General features: G+C 33.8%; 1 protein-coding gene and 1 long non-coding RNA gene across 2 annotated transcripts; one reads left to right on the top strand and one right to left on the bottom strand.

Annotated features, from left to right (window-relative positions):
* The first annotated feature begins 6,038 nt into the window (after nucleotides 1-6,038).
* On the top strand, nucleotides 6,039-8,278 carry LOC133666993 (G patch domain-containing protein 8-like). Its single transcript, XM_062082088.1, has 3 exons — nucleotides 6,039-6,308; nucleotides 6,635-6,948; nucleotides 7,776-8,278. The coding sequence occupies exons 1-3, from the start codon at nucleotides 6,304-6,306 to the stop codon at nucleotides 7,889-7,891; spliced, it is 435 nt and encodes a 144-aa protein (XP_061938072.1). The 5' UTR covers nucleotides 6,039-6,303; the 3' UTR covers nucleotides 7,892-8,278.
* LOC114577277 (uncharacterized) lies at nucleotides 8,029-14,438 on the bottom strand. The gene is made up of 2 exons (XR_003697258.2): nucleotides 10,459-14,438; nucleotides 8,029-10,371 (listed from the first exon to the last, which is right to left on the bottom strand). It is a non-coding gene; the product is annotated as an uncharacterized LOC114577277 (long non-coding RNA).
* Between the last annotated feature and the right edge of the window lie 263 nt (nucleotides 14,439-14,701).

The raw sequence follows: 14,701 nt of genomic DNA, 5'->3' as shown, positions 1-14,701 counted from the left end.
GCAGACTAACAATTTTTCCGAAAATTTGGCGTGCCACCACCTTTAGAATTATGTTCTCCTAATAAAAAGTCGAAATTTTGCCAGAATTTGCCAGACTAACAATTTTCCGAAAATTTGGCGTGCCACCTCCTCTAGAATTATGTTCTCCTAATAAAAAGTCGAAATTTTGTCAGAATTTGCCAGACTAACAATTTTCCGAAAATTTGGCGTGCCACCTCTTCTAGAATTATATTCTCCTAATAAAAAGTCGAAATTTTGCCAGAATTTGCCAGACTATCAATTTTCTGAAAATTTGGCGTGCCACCTCTCCTAGAATTATGTTCTCCTAATAAAAAGTCGAAATTTTGTCAGAATTTGCCAGACTATCAATTTTCTGAAAATTTGGCGTGCCACCTCTTCTAGAATTATGTTCTCCTAATAAAAAGTCGAAATTTTGCCAGAATTTGCCAGACTAACAATTTTCTGAAAATTTGGCGTGCCACCTCTTCTAGAATTATGTTATCCTAATCAAAAGTCGAAATTTAAGCCAGAATTTGCCAGACTAACAATTTTCTAAAAATTTGGCGTGCCACCTCCTTTAGAATTATGTTCTCCTAATCAAAAGTCGAAATTTTGCCAGAATTTGCCAGACTAACAATTTTCCGAAAATTTGGCGTGCCACCTCCTCTAGAATTATGTTCTCCTAATCGAAAGTCGAAATTTTGCCAGAATTTGCCAGACTAACAATTTTCTGAAAATTTGGCGTGCCACCTCTTCTAGAATTATATTCTCCTAATCAAAAGTCGAAATTTAAGCCAAAATTTGCCAAACTAACAATTTCTCCGAAAATTTGGCGTGCCACCTCCTTTAGAATTATGTTCTCCTAATAAAAAGTCGATATTTTAGCCAGAATTTGCCAGACTAACAATTTTCTGAAAATTTGGCGTGCCACATCCTCTAGAATTATATTCTCCTAATCAAAAGTCGAAATTTAAGCCAGAATTTGCCAGACTAACAATTTTCTGAAAATTTGGCGTGCCACCTCTCCTAGAATTATGTTCTCCTAATAAAAAGTCGAAATTTAAGCCAAAATTTGCCAAACTAACAATTTTTCCGAAAATTTGGCGTGCCACCTCCTCTAGAATTATGTTCTCCTAATCAAAAGTCGAAATTTTGCCAGAATTTGCCAGACTAACAATTTTCTGAAAATTTGGCGTGCCACCTCTTCTAGAATTATGTTCTCCTAATAAAAAGTCGATATTTTAGCCAGAATTTGCCAGACTAACAATTTTCTCAAAATTTGGCGTGCCACCTCTTCTAGAATTATGTTCTCCTAATAAAAAGTCGAAATTTTGTCAGAATTTGCCAGACTATCAATTTTCTGAAAATTTGGCGTGCCACCTCTTCTAGAATTATATTCTCCTAATCAAAAGTCGAAATTTAAGCCAAAATTTGCCAAACTAACAATTTCTCCGAAAATTTGGCGTGCCACCTCTTCTAGAATTATGTTATCCTAATAAAAAGTCGAAATTTTGTCAGAATTTGCCAGACTAACAATTTTCCGAAAATTTGGCGTGCCACCTCCTTTAGAATTATGTTCTCCTAATAAAAAGTCGAAATTTTGCCAGAATTTGCCAGACTAACAATTTTCTCAAAATTTGGCGTGCCACCTCTTCTAGAATTATATTCTCCTAATAAAAAGTCGAAATTTTGCCAGAATTTGCCAGACTAACAATTTTCTCAAAATTTGGCGTGCCACCTCCTCTAGAATTATGTTCTCCTAATAAAAAGTCGAAATTTTGCCAGAATTTGCCAGACTAACAATTTTCTAAAAATTTGGCGTGCCACCTCCTTTAGAATTATGTTCTCCTAATAAAAAGTCGAAATTTTGTCAGAATTTGCCAGACTATCAATTTTCTGAAAATTTGGCGTGCCACCTCTTCTAGAATTATGTTCTCCTAATCGAAAGTCGAAATTTTAGCCAAAATTTGCCAAACTAACAATTTTTCCGAAAATTTGGCGTGCCACCTCTTCTAGAATTATATTCTCCTAATCAAAAGTCGAAATTTAAGCCAAAATTTTTCCAAACTAACAATTTTCTAAAAATTTGGCGTGCCACCTCCTTTAGAATTATGTTCTCCTAATAAAAAGTCGAAATTTTGCCAGAATTTGCCAAACTAACAATTTTCTGAAAATTTGGCGTGCCACCTCCTCTAGAATTATATTCTCCTAATTCAAAATTGAAATTTCTGCCATTTACAATTCTTTCCATGTTTTAGATTTTTTATTATAAAAATATAATTCTATAGGAGGTAACATACTAAATTTTTCTATAATTTCTGTATCCAAGAATTTTTTTAATTTTTCGATATTGTATTGTGTGATTTTGTATTGCTTAAAGATGGTAGCACGTAAAATTTTTTATTGAATGTACTTACCTGTTTTTTACTTACCTTGTCCATACTTACCTTTTCCATACTTACCTTCTCTATAGATATATTTACAGGAACGAATCATTTTTTCAACATTTTACTTAAATCTAATGGACTAAGGAGTCCTATACTTACCTTTATACTTACCTTCTGGAGTCTTTCATGTTGATACTGCAATTTCTAAAACAAAATGTTTCGATTAATATAATATTACAATATATTTTAAATAGAAAAAAATATATAAAAATTTAAATATTATATAATATACATGTATGTATTTCAAACATAGACATATATAAGATGAATGCTGTATTTACGATATATAAAAATTTAATAAAATAAAGTTTATTAAGATTTTTAATCAATCACTTAAAGAAAAAAAATCATAAAGCAAGTTTGAAGTTAACGTTATCTTCTTATTCTTTAATAGTCGCGAAAAAAAATTTAAACTAGAATTTAGATCGATAGTGGGAAAAGGAAAGTGATAGGATAAGAATATCGAAATCAGCGCTCTTTCTGAAGTGCCGTAAATGAAATACATGAAAAAAGGACAGAAAATAATTGAAAAAGGATAGAGCACGAATTGAGCATTAGTGTCATCTTTTGAATACGAAAGACATTACTTTAGTAGGGAAAGCAGGAAAGAATTCAATACTACCGCCATCTCTACACTATTCTTATAAACAGTTATTTCTATTACTCAAAAGATGGCATCAGCTCTAAATTCTTATTCTACCTTACCATATTTTTAAAGAGGTGTCTTTTGACTTCAAAAGATGACGTTAGTGATCAGTTTGATTCATTATCCTTGTCTATACGAGTTTCTTTTGCGGCACTCTACAGATGGAGCTGATTTCACAATTTTTACTCTATCTCTGTCCTTCTCTTACTCATTGCTCTCCTCATTCATCTACTTCATAAATGTATTTTTGAATTAGTTTACGCTCTTCTTTGTTTAAATTTAATCGATTAAAAATCTTGAAGAATCTATATAATTTTTATATATCCTAAATACACACATACATACACATTTTATGTATTCATTTTGTTTAGAGAATCTACACGTACTTTTATATTATACCCTTCGCGTGTAAATTTGTTTTTCGTTATATCCTTTATTCCATCATGAATGAGATGGAAGGATGGTAGAAAGAGCACGACCGGATACGTCTCTCGCTCTCGAGATAAAGATAGCTCGCGCTTTCTTGTTATACTGCCCGCCTCATAAACGTCATCTTCCTATTACCGAGTTCCGCGTAAGCGTATAAGAAAGTCCTTTGATGCTCGTCTCGACGCTCAAAGGACTCCGTTCACCAGGAATCCACCGCTGATTCGAGCACGCGGTTCGAGCTGAAAAATCAGGGTGGGGGTGAAAAAGGGGTTCTCGTTAATCGGATTCCGGCCGCGTCTTTCAATCGACCGTGCCGCTTTTGGCGAAATCGCGTTTCCGCGAACGCTAATGAATCTCCGATTTGTTGGCATGCTAATGAGCGTAAATGAATTTCCTTCATTCCCTTTTCCAACAAAAAAATTTCATTTCAATTTGTCGTATAAATATTTTTTAAATCTTTCGTTCGAAGCGAAAATTGAATATGTATATATATAATATTTCATTTACGCAGGAAATTAAACGATAAGAGATTAAATTATAATTAAATTGTTTAATTGATATACGAGCTTCGACCGAGGTTATTAGACAATTGGTATCTGTAGCTGGTCAGTTATTTATTATTGCGCTATCTGTAATTGGCGTGCATCATATCTCGCCCTATTTTCACATCTGCAAAACCAACCGTTTCCCTCTCCCGATATCTATCACTCCCTCTCCTCTCCATCCCCCACCTCCTTCTCCCTCTAGCTTTTTGAAATCTTCCAAATCATTTCTCCAACTTTACATATCCTTCTTTACCGACAAAGTAACATCGGAAAAATAATCGATCGAAAAAGCCTACCTTATCGATGTAACCACTTATACACAACAGCGAATAATAAAGAACACAAAAACTCTTGCAAAAACACTTCCTCGAGACCTCTTCATCATTTTCACGCGAAATAAACTCACCAATTGAAATTCGTGTTCGTCCATTCTTTTCGCGAAGCGGGAAATTCGAATTAATTCGGAACGATGGGTGAGGAGTTTGTTGAAGGAGAGAAGAGTTGGACGGACGAGTGGGCTACTCCATTGTAATGGCACGCGTCCTCCATTCACAGGTCGATGGTTGTCATCCCCAGGGGCGTGCTCCCTTTGTCCCCCCCCGCGTTTTGACGTTTCACACCCACCCAACGTGACAGATTGAGGATCGATGGGACAATGGATCCCGGATATATGTACACTCCCATTGTCCCGTTTAACTCGCGTCTCGGGGCTAACTCCATTGTGTCACCTGTGATAGCCTGTTGACCACGTTGCCGCGAGCTTTCGCCCCCTTTCGTCTACTGCCCCACGAGGAGTCCCAAAGGACTCGAAAAATTCATTCGTTGTTTTGGAAGAGGTTTTTGATAAACATTCGTTAATATGTAATTAATATCTTTTTTTTTTTTTTACTACTTTTTAATAATTCTATACCTTTACACCGATGAAATGAAAACTTTGAATTACTAAATTTTGTTAATTCAAAGTATCTTGTCAAATTATCCGATATTATTATCTAATAAGTCCAATATTTAATTTCTAAATTTAAATTTTTAAACTTTTTAACAAGAGTGAAATTACATAAATTTATTTTCGAGATTATTAAATTTATTGAACTAACAATAAATACAAAATGAACATAATTTACAGAAATGATCCTTGATCCTTCGTTGAAACGGCGGAACAGACAAGAAGCAAGATTCGATGATCCCTGTTCGACAGAAACGGTGGAAGGACGAAGGAGATATTGGAGGGAGTCTCGAAGCGCGTAAACGAGGGGTTGCGAGGGTTTATTAAGGGGCGTGAGTCAGCCACGAGGGGTGGCGTAAAAGACTCGTAATCTTCGATACCTGCACCTTCGAAGAACGAATTGAAACCACGTGAAAGGGAATCTTTCTCTTCGACATTCACAAAGCCAGTTTCGATTCCCAATCGAGGGAGAAACGTTTTTCCTCCTAAAAATCGTGAAGATTTTTTAGATGGAAATCGTTCCACTCGAACTTTGAGAAAATAACTAAAATTAAAATAATAATAAAGTTTGGAATAATTACTGAATAACATTTATTCGATATATATTTATTAATCTCTTCCCGTTATATTTTCGATTATTATTATTATTATATATGTGTGTGTGTGTTTTGAAAAATCATCGAGATAAATCATCAACTATTAAGTTTTGATTATTGATATACCGAGATCGATAAACTGAGGAAAAGGAATTGAAAATTGTCGATTAATACAAAAGAGATTGAAAGAATGATTTATGTATGATAATTGTAATATCGTTAATAATAAATGTGTTTAATTTAATAAATTATTTTTTTTTACTCGACAATTTAATTCTATTAGATAAAGATATATATATATATATATATATATTTCCAATTTTATTTTTAAATTTGAACGTATTGTTGATAACGTAAAATTAGATAAAAACTAATTACTTATACAGAAAGGTGACAATTGTGTGTATATAAAGATACGAACTGCTTTCAACGGAAATTATTCGAACGTTGGGTTGGAAGAAGGTAACAACATCATTGTTTGTCTCGTGAAGAATTTCTATCTTTATTTATTAATTGTAATATATATATATATATGTGTGTGTACATAATTTCAAATACGTCGAGTATTGAATAGGAATATTATATATATTACAATTAAATAATCGAACAATGAGGTAATAAAGAAAAGTCGAAGAAGTGGTCTGTTTTTTCTATCCCAAACAACTCGTAGTAACAGTTTGAAGAAGAAAATAAAATGAGGTGAGTAATTTTAAAGAAGTAATAGAATTTTTTTATACCATTTTTATTTTATTTTATCAAAATTATTATTATTAAAATTTAAATTTCTCGAGTAATAAAAGAAAAACTCATAATCAACAAACAATTTAATTTTTATTATTATATTTATATTATTATATTTATTATTATTATTTTTATTATTTCTGTTCATATCGAAAGCCTGTTTCAAAGAAATTCAAGTATATATATTTATTCTCGAGAAATTTTTAATTTTCCACATTAATTCTCCTAAATATTTTTTTTTTTTTCTTTTTTTCTATCATTATTATATTATTATTTGAATCAAGTTCCAGAAGGTCAACTCCGAAGAAATCGTGTAGAAGTTTTGGTTCCCGGAGGCGGAGCGGCAGGTACCACTCCGACACCACGGACAGCTCGATTTCTTACACCTCTTCCTCGGAGTCGTCGCTTTCGGAGGATTGCGATTGTTCGGAATGCGATTGTTTCGAATTCGATAGCTCGCCCCGAAGAGCGAAACGGAGAACGAGAACGAGCCGAAAGGGGAAACGGAACAACGGGAGGCGATCCTCCAACAAATCGTCGAAATCATCGTGCGACAGCGGCAAGTCTTCCAGAAAGAAAGCTTCTGGAAGACGCAAAAGTGAGAGTTTTTTTCAATTAAATTTTTTCCTAGATCATATTAGGGAAACTGTAGGAATTAAAGTGTTATTCTCTGATCAAAAGGATTAAATTAAGAAGTAATATAATTTTTCCGAATACCGTAATTTTAATCGACTCGATCGATATAAATGATATACTATAGGAATTAAAGTAGTAAAATATTCGATGATATGTTCCGCTTTATCGTAGTAAAATTTGTTTTCCACGTATAATTTTTAATAATATCGATTATCCGGAAAAGTTTCTGGTCTCTGATATTAAAGGATTAATCTAGAATTAATAATTTTTCCGGATATCGCTAATTTATTCGACTCGATCGATATAAAACATATACCGTAGGAATTAAAATAGTAAAATGTTCGACGAGATATTTGGTGGAAATATTCATCGTAATATTTGTTTTCCACGTGTAATTTTTAATAATATCAATTATCCGGAAAAGTTTATCTCTGATATTAAAGAATTAAAAAAAGAGAAATAGTAATTTTTCCGGATATCGTTAATTTATTCGACTCGATCGATATAAATGATATACTATAGGAATTAAAGTAGTAAAATATTCGACGAAATATTCCATGCTTTCCAGATATCTGGTGGGAATATTTATCGTAATATTTGTTTTCCACGTATAATTTTTAATAATTGTATCATTTATCCGAAAAAGTTTCTGGTCTCTGTTTCTCTGATTAAAGGATTAATCGAGAAACAATAATTCTTCCGGATACGTTAATTTAATATCGACTCGATCGATATTGTCGCACGCGTACGCGAGACAGTTAAGAGAAAGAAGATTGATTTTGTTTTCAGGACGATCGTCGTCCTCGTGCTCGTCTTCCTCGGATTCCTCGAGTTCGTACACAAGCGATGGAGAATATTGCGGTTGCGGCACGTCTAACAGACCACGTCAAAGAAACAAAGCTTGAACGCGTTTCATCACTTTCAACCATTCGACGACATCCATACAGTCGATATATATAATCTCTATATTTTTATCTCATGATAACCATTTTCGTTTATTTTTTTTTTTTTTTTACATACCTCGACTATTTCTTTTTTATACTCTTAACTCGACTATTATTTATTTTATATGTCGTTTATATGTCTGATTTTACCTTTGTTTCGCTTTTAACTATTTTTAAGAAAATTGGGAAAGCAAACGTGTAAAAAAAAAAAAAAGAAAATGTGATGTTTTTAACAGAAGAAACGTTTAAAACAACACGTAGAATGAATAAAAAAAGAATATGTAACGGAAACATGTAACGTAATAAAAGAATAAATAAGACCACTACTCGAAAAAGAGAAAGAGAGAACTTTGTTGCTCAATCCTCCATCTGGTTTGAGTCATACGCGCGCGCGCGCTCGCGTCTGATGATAGACTAATTGCGCGCACGTGTGCGTGTATCGCTTTTTTGCTCGCGATCGGCCATATCCTGAACTATTTCATAATATTAAGTACGTATATGTATCTCTTGTTACGTTTGTTCGATACGTTTAAATCGATAAATGGATCGAACGAGTTTAAAAACGAAAAATTCGATCCTTTTTTCTAATATTAAAAATTATTCAAAGCTTTTAAGAAAGAAAATTAGAAAAATTTCGAAAGAGGAAAAGAAACCTTACTTAAGACGAAAGGTCTGCTGTTTTTTAAAATTCTCCAAAAATTCTCGCGACGTTTTGAAAGTTACTCGATAAAAAAAAATTTTCAAAGTTCGATCAAAGATTTGCTCTATGTCAAGGCGCAAACTTTCTTACAACTTTCATTTCAAACCCGGCATAAAAATAATACCCTTCGGATAAGGATAACTACTTCCTTCGAGTCCAACATTAAACTCGATCCAACATCCCTCCTTTTTTTTTTTTTTGGCCTTCTATTAACCCCTCGAGACGCGAGACAACGAACCGAGACGAGGAGAATCCATCGCGTGAAATTGAAACGGAACAGGATACACGGAAACGCGCGTCCTTTCGTGCCGCAGAACAGATTCTGACTGCGTTTAATCCCAGGGGAGGGGGAAGGAACAGGCCACGATTATTTATCGGCCTCTACGCGGAGGGTGGCTCGTTAATTGGATTTAAGGGTCGAAGACGCTTTGCGCCCCCTCCCACGAGGGATCGAGTCCACGATTTTCTCCGCTTTTCCTCCGCCTCGTGTAGAACTCGAATCCTGGACGTTTAATCGTCGAGCTCGATGTTATTGTTCGAAGAGACGAGGGGTTCGATGGACGAGGAAATGGAATTCGATTATGCGAGGTTTGATCCAACGCTTGGTGGATCGCGACGATATTTAGATGTAAGATTATTTGCCTGCGAAGATTCAGAATGGTCGACGCTTATTGACGTTTGAGAGATTTTATTGCCTATTACGATTGGACGTATGTTGGATAATAAACGATAGAGGTTTGATGGTAATGTGTGGAGTTTGAGAGAGTATAGGTTAGGATTAATGAAATGAATGAAAGATTAGATAGATAGAGATGTTTTAAATCTCTATCTGTCTAATTGAATTTTTGTTCATTTTTTATTTGATATAAAAAGATTAAAAAGTAAAATTAAACTCCTTTTTGCATGTAGTGAGTATTGTTGTTGTTGTGTTGTTTCAAGGTTTAGATAAAGAAGATAATTTCTTATCTATGTTCTTACATTCTGTATATTGAATAACTATGTTAAGAAAGATCGAAGATATCGTTTTTTTTTCATATTTTATATCAAAAATATTTTATATAAATTATAGAATAGATAGAAATAATTATTGATTAGATATAATAGATATGGAATAGAAAAGAATCATCATGTAATGAATAATTAAAGGAATGACGCGGGCACAAAATATCTATAGGAGAAAGAAAAAAATAAAAGATAAGATTATTATTCCCTATGTAATAAGCAAACGCGAAAGAATTTTATCAGAAATTGAAAAAGTATTGACAGAACTATCGATCCATGTATCGCACACAAACGATTAAATATCAAAGTTAAAGCATTGCTATGTAAAAGTATGTACGTGATAATCTAAAAATCTAAAAAAAAAAAAGAAAAACAATTGAATGAAAATCCTAACCTAAAAAACCTTCATTTCACCAAAATCACTTGCCAATTTTTAACAATGTGAAACTGGAAAAGATTCGAAACTGGTCGATTCGAGCTAGTTGCCACGATTTCTCCACGATTGAATCGAGCGTAGAATAGCCGGTGAAGTGGCGAGATCCTATTATGTCACAACTAGTGGCAAGGTAGTAGAGGCAGGCCGTGAACCTAGCATAAGTGCAGCCGGCACGTTGCATGGTCGCACGTGACTGGTTCTGGTAGCCTTTTTCCAAGCCTTCCTCCTCTACCCTCGCCTCCCGCTATTTTCTTGTTCACGCGTGATCTCCGTTTCGCGTTCTATCCGCTGATTTCCACGCTTCTACGAACAAACTTGTAAATTATCGCCCGATTCGATTATGGAAGTCGTTAATTAAATTGAACGAGCTAGCTAGCAATCGTTTCTAACCTCTTCCACGCAGCGACATCTCGCCACCGGTGTTGAGAATTCGTATTACTTCGAAGACGAATGTTGGTTAATCTACTTTGATTTTCTTCGAAACGAATATCGATAATGCTCGACGATAATGATGGATTCTCGAAATCGAATTTTATACAAATTGTCACGATAATAGCGATTACGAATGGATCCAAGTCTCCAATATTTCTTGGAAATCGTTTGATAATTCTAAGAAAATCTTGCAACAAGTAATCTGTTATTCTCCTTGAAATAGAACGGTATATACGATTTCTTGAAAATCTCGCACGACTTATCAATCGCTTCGAGGAATTCTAAAATTAGAATTCAAAGTGAATTCGAATCTTCGTAGTCTTGAAAACTTTGATTCTTTTTATTAAGATTCGAACATCCATCCATCATTATTCGTGACTATTATCTCTATATTCTACCGCAAAAGAGAATACATCACGAAACGATTTTTATCCCGAATCTGTAGATAAAATGATACATTACATCTTCTCGAAGCGCGTATATCCATTCTCGTAATAACTCGCTCGGTTCGCCACGCGCATATGAATTTCAAAAATTGCTGTAAATTTATGAACCAGTTATATCAACGAATAATTAATAAAAAAATAAAAATTCCTCTTTTTCACTTATCGAGAAAACAAAAATTTCTATCCAAAGACGAAACGTATCTATTCACAGAAAAGAAAAAAAGAAAAGTCAAATATCGAAGAAACTCACGTTATTTATTCTTCGAATATCGAAACTAGCGAAACTAGATAGATGAATCTCCGTACATTTTTATATCCGTCCAGATAAAAATCACGAGGAACGATTTCAAATCTCGAATACGCATACGCATGCAGTTAAGAATAAATTCTCGTCTTGTAATTCAACATTAACGACAATTCAGCTCGTTGCGCCAGGGTTGCAACACTCGCGCTCGCATGGCTGGTCTCGGGTGGCTGCATTGAGCAACGATAACCGTTTAAAGGTCCCACTCCGGACGCATTGTGCGGAATCTAGGTGGGAGTAGTTATGGTTAGATAATGGCAACGCTTCCAGCATATAATTATCGTCTTAGCTACGCTGCGGTAATATATCGTCGTCGTGGACGCAATCGAACATTTTCTCTCGTTGATCGCGTTTCGACATATTCCATACCCTTTGACGTGATATTTATTTATTTATTTGTTTATTTATTTTTCCAACTCGTTCTCACGGATTAGCGTTGGATTAGATCGGGGATAGATAAGATTGGATAAAAAGGGGAAAAAGAGAAAAAAATTTAGTATTTATATTTGTTGTTATTTATTGGACAATTGTATACGATGATATGTATAATATGGTGCCAATTAAATGATTGAAATATTCGAAAGGGTTTATTTTAGAGTTAAAGATTAAACTGAACTACAGGTACTGCGTAGTTCTTAGCTTGGTATCGATTTTTAAACGATTAATCTTTGAAAATTTATTTAGAGAAAAATCGATACCAATTACCAGGTCTCACCACGAGGAGGTGACTACGCGTCGAGACCCACCTAAAGCTAAAACAAAAAACAAAAACCAAAATAATAAAAGATTAATAAAAATTAAAAAAAATAACAAGAATCAAATAAATTAAAAGAATATAAAAAATTAATATCATAAGAAATAAATATCATATACACATATATAAATAAATTTAAAAATATAAATTTGCATAACAAAAATCTTTACATCGATCTTTACAGAGGCTTAAATCTATACATTTACGCAAACCGTGTCAAAGATACGCCCCCTTAAAGCGAAACAAGAGAAATCTTTAAGAAAAATAAATAAATACCTCGATCGAAAATTCTGAGGAAAAAACGGAATATCCAAAAAGAGATACGAAAACCAAGAGGAGGAAAGAAATAAGCGAAAGAAATTCAAAATACGAGCCATTGACGATATATGCGGCTTATTTCGATCGATTCACGAACGAATGATATTCTAACTGTGGAACGCCTTGCGACCACATGAGAAGAAGCCCTGACGACAATATACGATGCCTGCGACCACGGCGGCGCGACAGTCGACTCGAATCGGGCTCGAAGAGCGAGAGGGACGACTCGTAAACGTACGGAATACGATCGGAATATTTTAGAGGAACATTCGAACGAAATAATTGGAATGAATTAAAATACAAGATTTCATAATTTTCGCTGTTCAAGGAGGCGTATCTTTGTACGGGATGCGCTCACAAGAAACTTGATTAATCTTATCTAAATTATCTTATATTATACAGTTACAATTAAGGTTAGGCGCGCATCCCACGATGATCCGACCATGCCGGGCGTATTGGATGGAATTTTGATTCCTAAAATTTACAATATAAGGTAGAATAAATTTTAAACAATTCAATTTATCGAGATATTAAAATCTAAAAAATTGCCCATCCGTTATCCCGCATCGTCGTCCATCGGCGAGTTTCATTACTAACTTAACCTAAAACCTAAAACTAACTTAACCTAAAATGCTTCGATATACTAAAATCTGTCTTACGATCTATCCGTATCAAGAATAATACTCTCGTCCAACTTGAAGCGAAAACTTTGAAAAAAATATTCACGATCTAAGGAAAAATAAGATATTCGAAGGATCGAAAAAAGTCACCGTCGGACCCACGTCGTCGCGACTTACAACGATGGACTTACTGGGACACTCGTTGGACGGATGATACCCGTGACCGGTCGGGGGTTACGACAACGGCTAAGCGGTGGAACGACTTACGTTCTGACGACACGGGAAGGAGCAAAGGACATTGTCCCTGACCACCACTGAGCCGATTTACGAGAACGACGTTCCACCGCGAAGCCAAACTCCTGATCGAGTGCTCGAAGTCACCAATCGATTAGGAGCGCGGACCCTCGACCGACCACCGAAAGCAGAGCACCCAGCCAACGGCGCCTGCCACCGTTGCGCGACACCGTTGGTCGTCAGTGGCTCGAAAAAGTGAAACGTTAATAAAAAATGAGAATTTTATTTTTATTCGCTTCGAGTTGGGGGAGCACGTCTTGATACGGATTTACAATAAACTTGATCTAACTTAATCTTAATCGGGAGGCCAGTCTAGTGATAATTGATCGAAATGATTAAAATTGTACAAAGTTGTTAAAAGACTGGACTGCGTAAAAGGTGTGCGTAGCTCTTCGCTTGCCATTGCTCTCAGAGTGTATTGTAGTAAATGTAATCTTTAAGCTTGCTTTAAGTATAATAAAATTTATATTTTTGGAAGAAATGTTGGTTTGGAAAGCAATGCCAATTACCGGGTCTCACCCACGAGGAGGTGGCTACGCATCGAGACCCATATGAGAAAAAATAAATTAATGAAATAAAACAAAAAATAAAAAGAAAAGTAAATTAATAAATGAATCGATCAATCCATAAATAGATAAAAGCATAAGTAAATGAATAAATAGACAAATGAAAATATAAATTAATTAAAAAATAAATGGATAGAAAAAAAATGTAAATTAAAAAATAAATCAAAGTATGAATTAATAAATAAGTATATAAATAATTAAAAGAATAAATGAATCGATTGAAAAATCATAATTAAAAAAATAAATCAAAAAATGAATGTATAAATAAGTGTATGTAAACGAATAAATTAAATAAATAGTAATTAAAAAATATTAATCAAAATTAATAAACGATAATATACTATATATATATGTACTTATATATATATACTAATATACTATAATATATAACGATAATATTAAATATTAGAATAAATGTAATAAAAATTTTTCGCGATGTTATAAAAATTTAGTCAGAATAAGAGCTTCGACCTATCTATCAGACTGATCGTTGAGAAATGATCTCTTCCTCGCTACCTGTCTCGCGTGGGTAGAGTGGTGGTGGTAACTGTCACGAAAATCGACGAAGATACACGTTCTTTGCCGAATTCGTTTTGCTTTATTCGAAACTGATTTTTTGAATAAAATAATCAATAATTTATCGATTTTTGCATTTTTATTATTAAATTAGGCAATTTAACAATTTATCACGATAATAAACATTATAATTAATATAATAACATAATTGATAAATATATTTTTACCGACTAAAATTAAATTTTTACTCCTTAGGTATTAACCTTTTATAATTACAAAATAGCCAGAATTGTATTGTTTTTAATAATTAGCATTAATAGCTATTAGCATTCCATTCGCTTGTATTTTAATATTCAATTATTTTTTATAACGTTGCTTTTTAC

Source organism: Apis cerana, linkage group LG11 (genome assembly GCF_029169275.1).
Source record: "Apis cerana isolate GH-2021 linkage group LG11, AcerK_1.0, whole genome shotgun sequence".
Taxonomy (NCBI): Eukaryota; Metazoa; Arthropoda; class Insecta; order Hymenoptera; family Apidae; genus Apis; species Apis cerana.
The sequence above is the reverse complement of the archived record's forward strand: the minus strand, read 5'-3'. Positions and strand labels throughout refer to the sequence as shown.

Coding starts and splice junctions, on each gene's coding strand:
- LOC133666993 (XM_062082088.1), top strand. Junction 6,949..7,775: donor AGCTTCTGGAAGACGCAAAA/GTGAGAGTTTTT, acceptor TTTTGTTTTCAG/GACGATCGTCGTCCTCGTGC.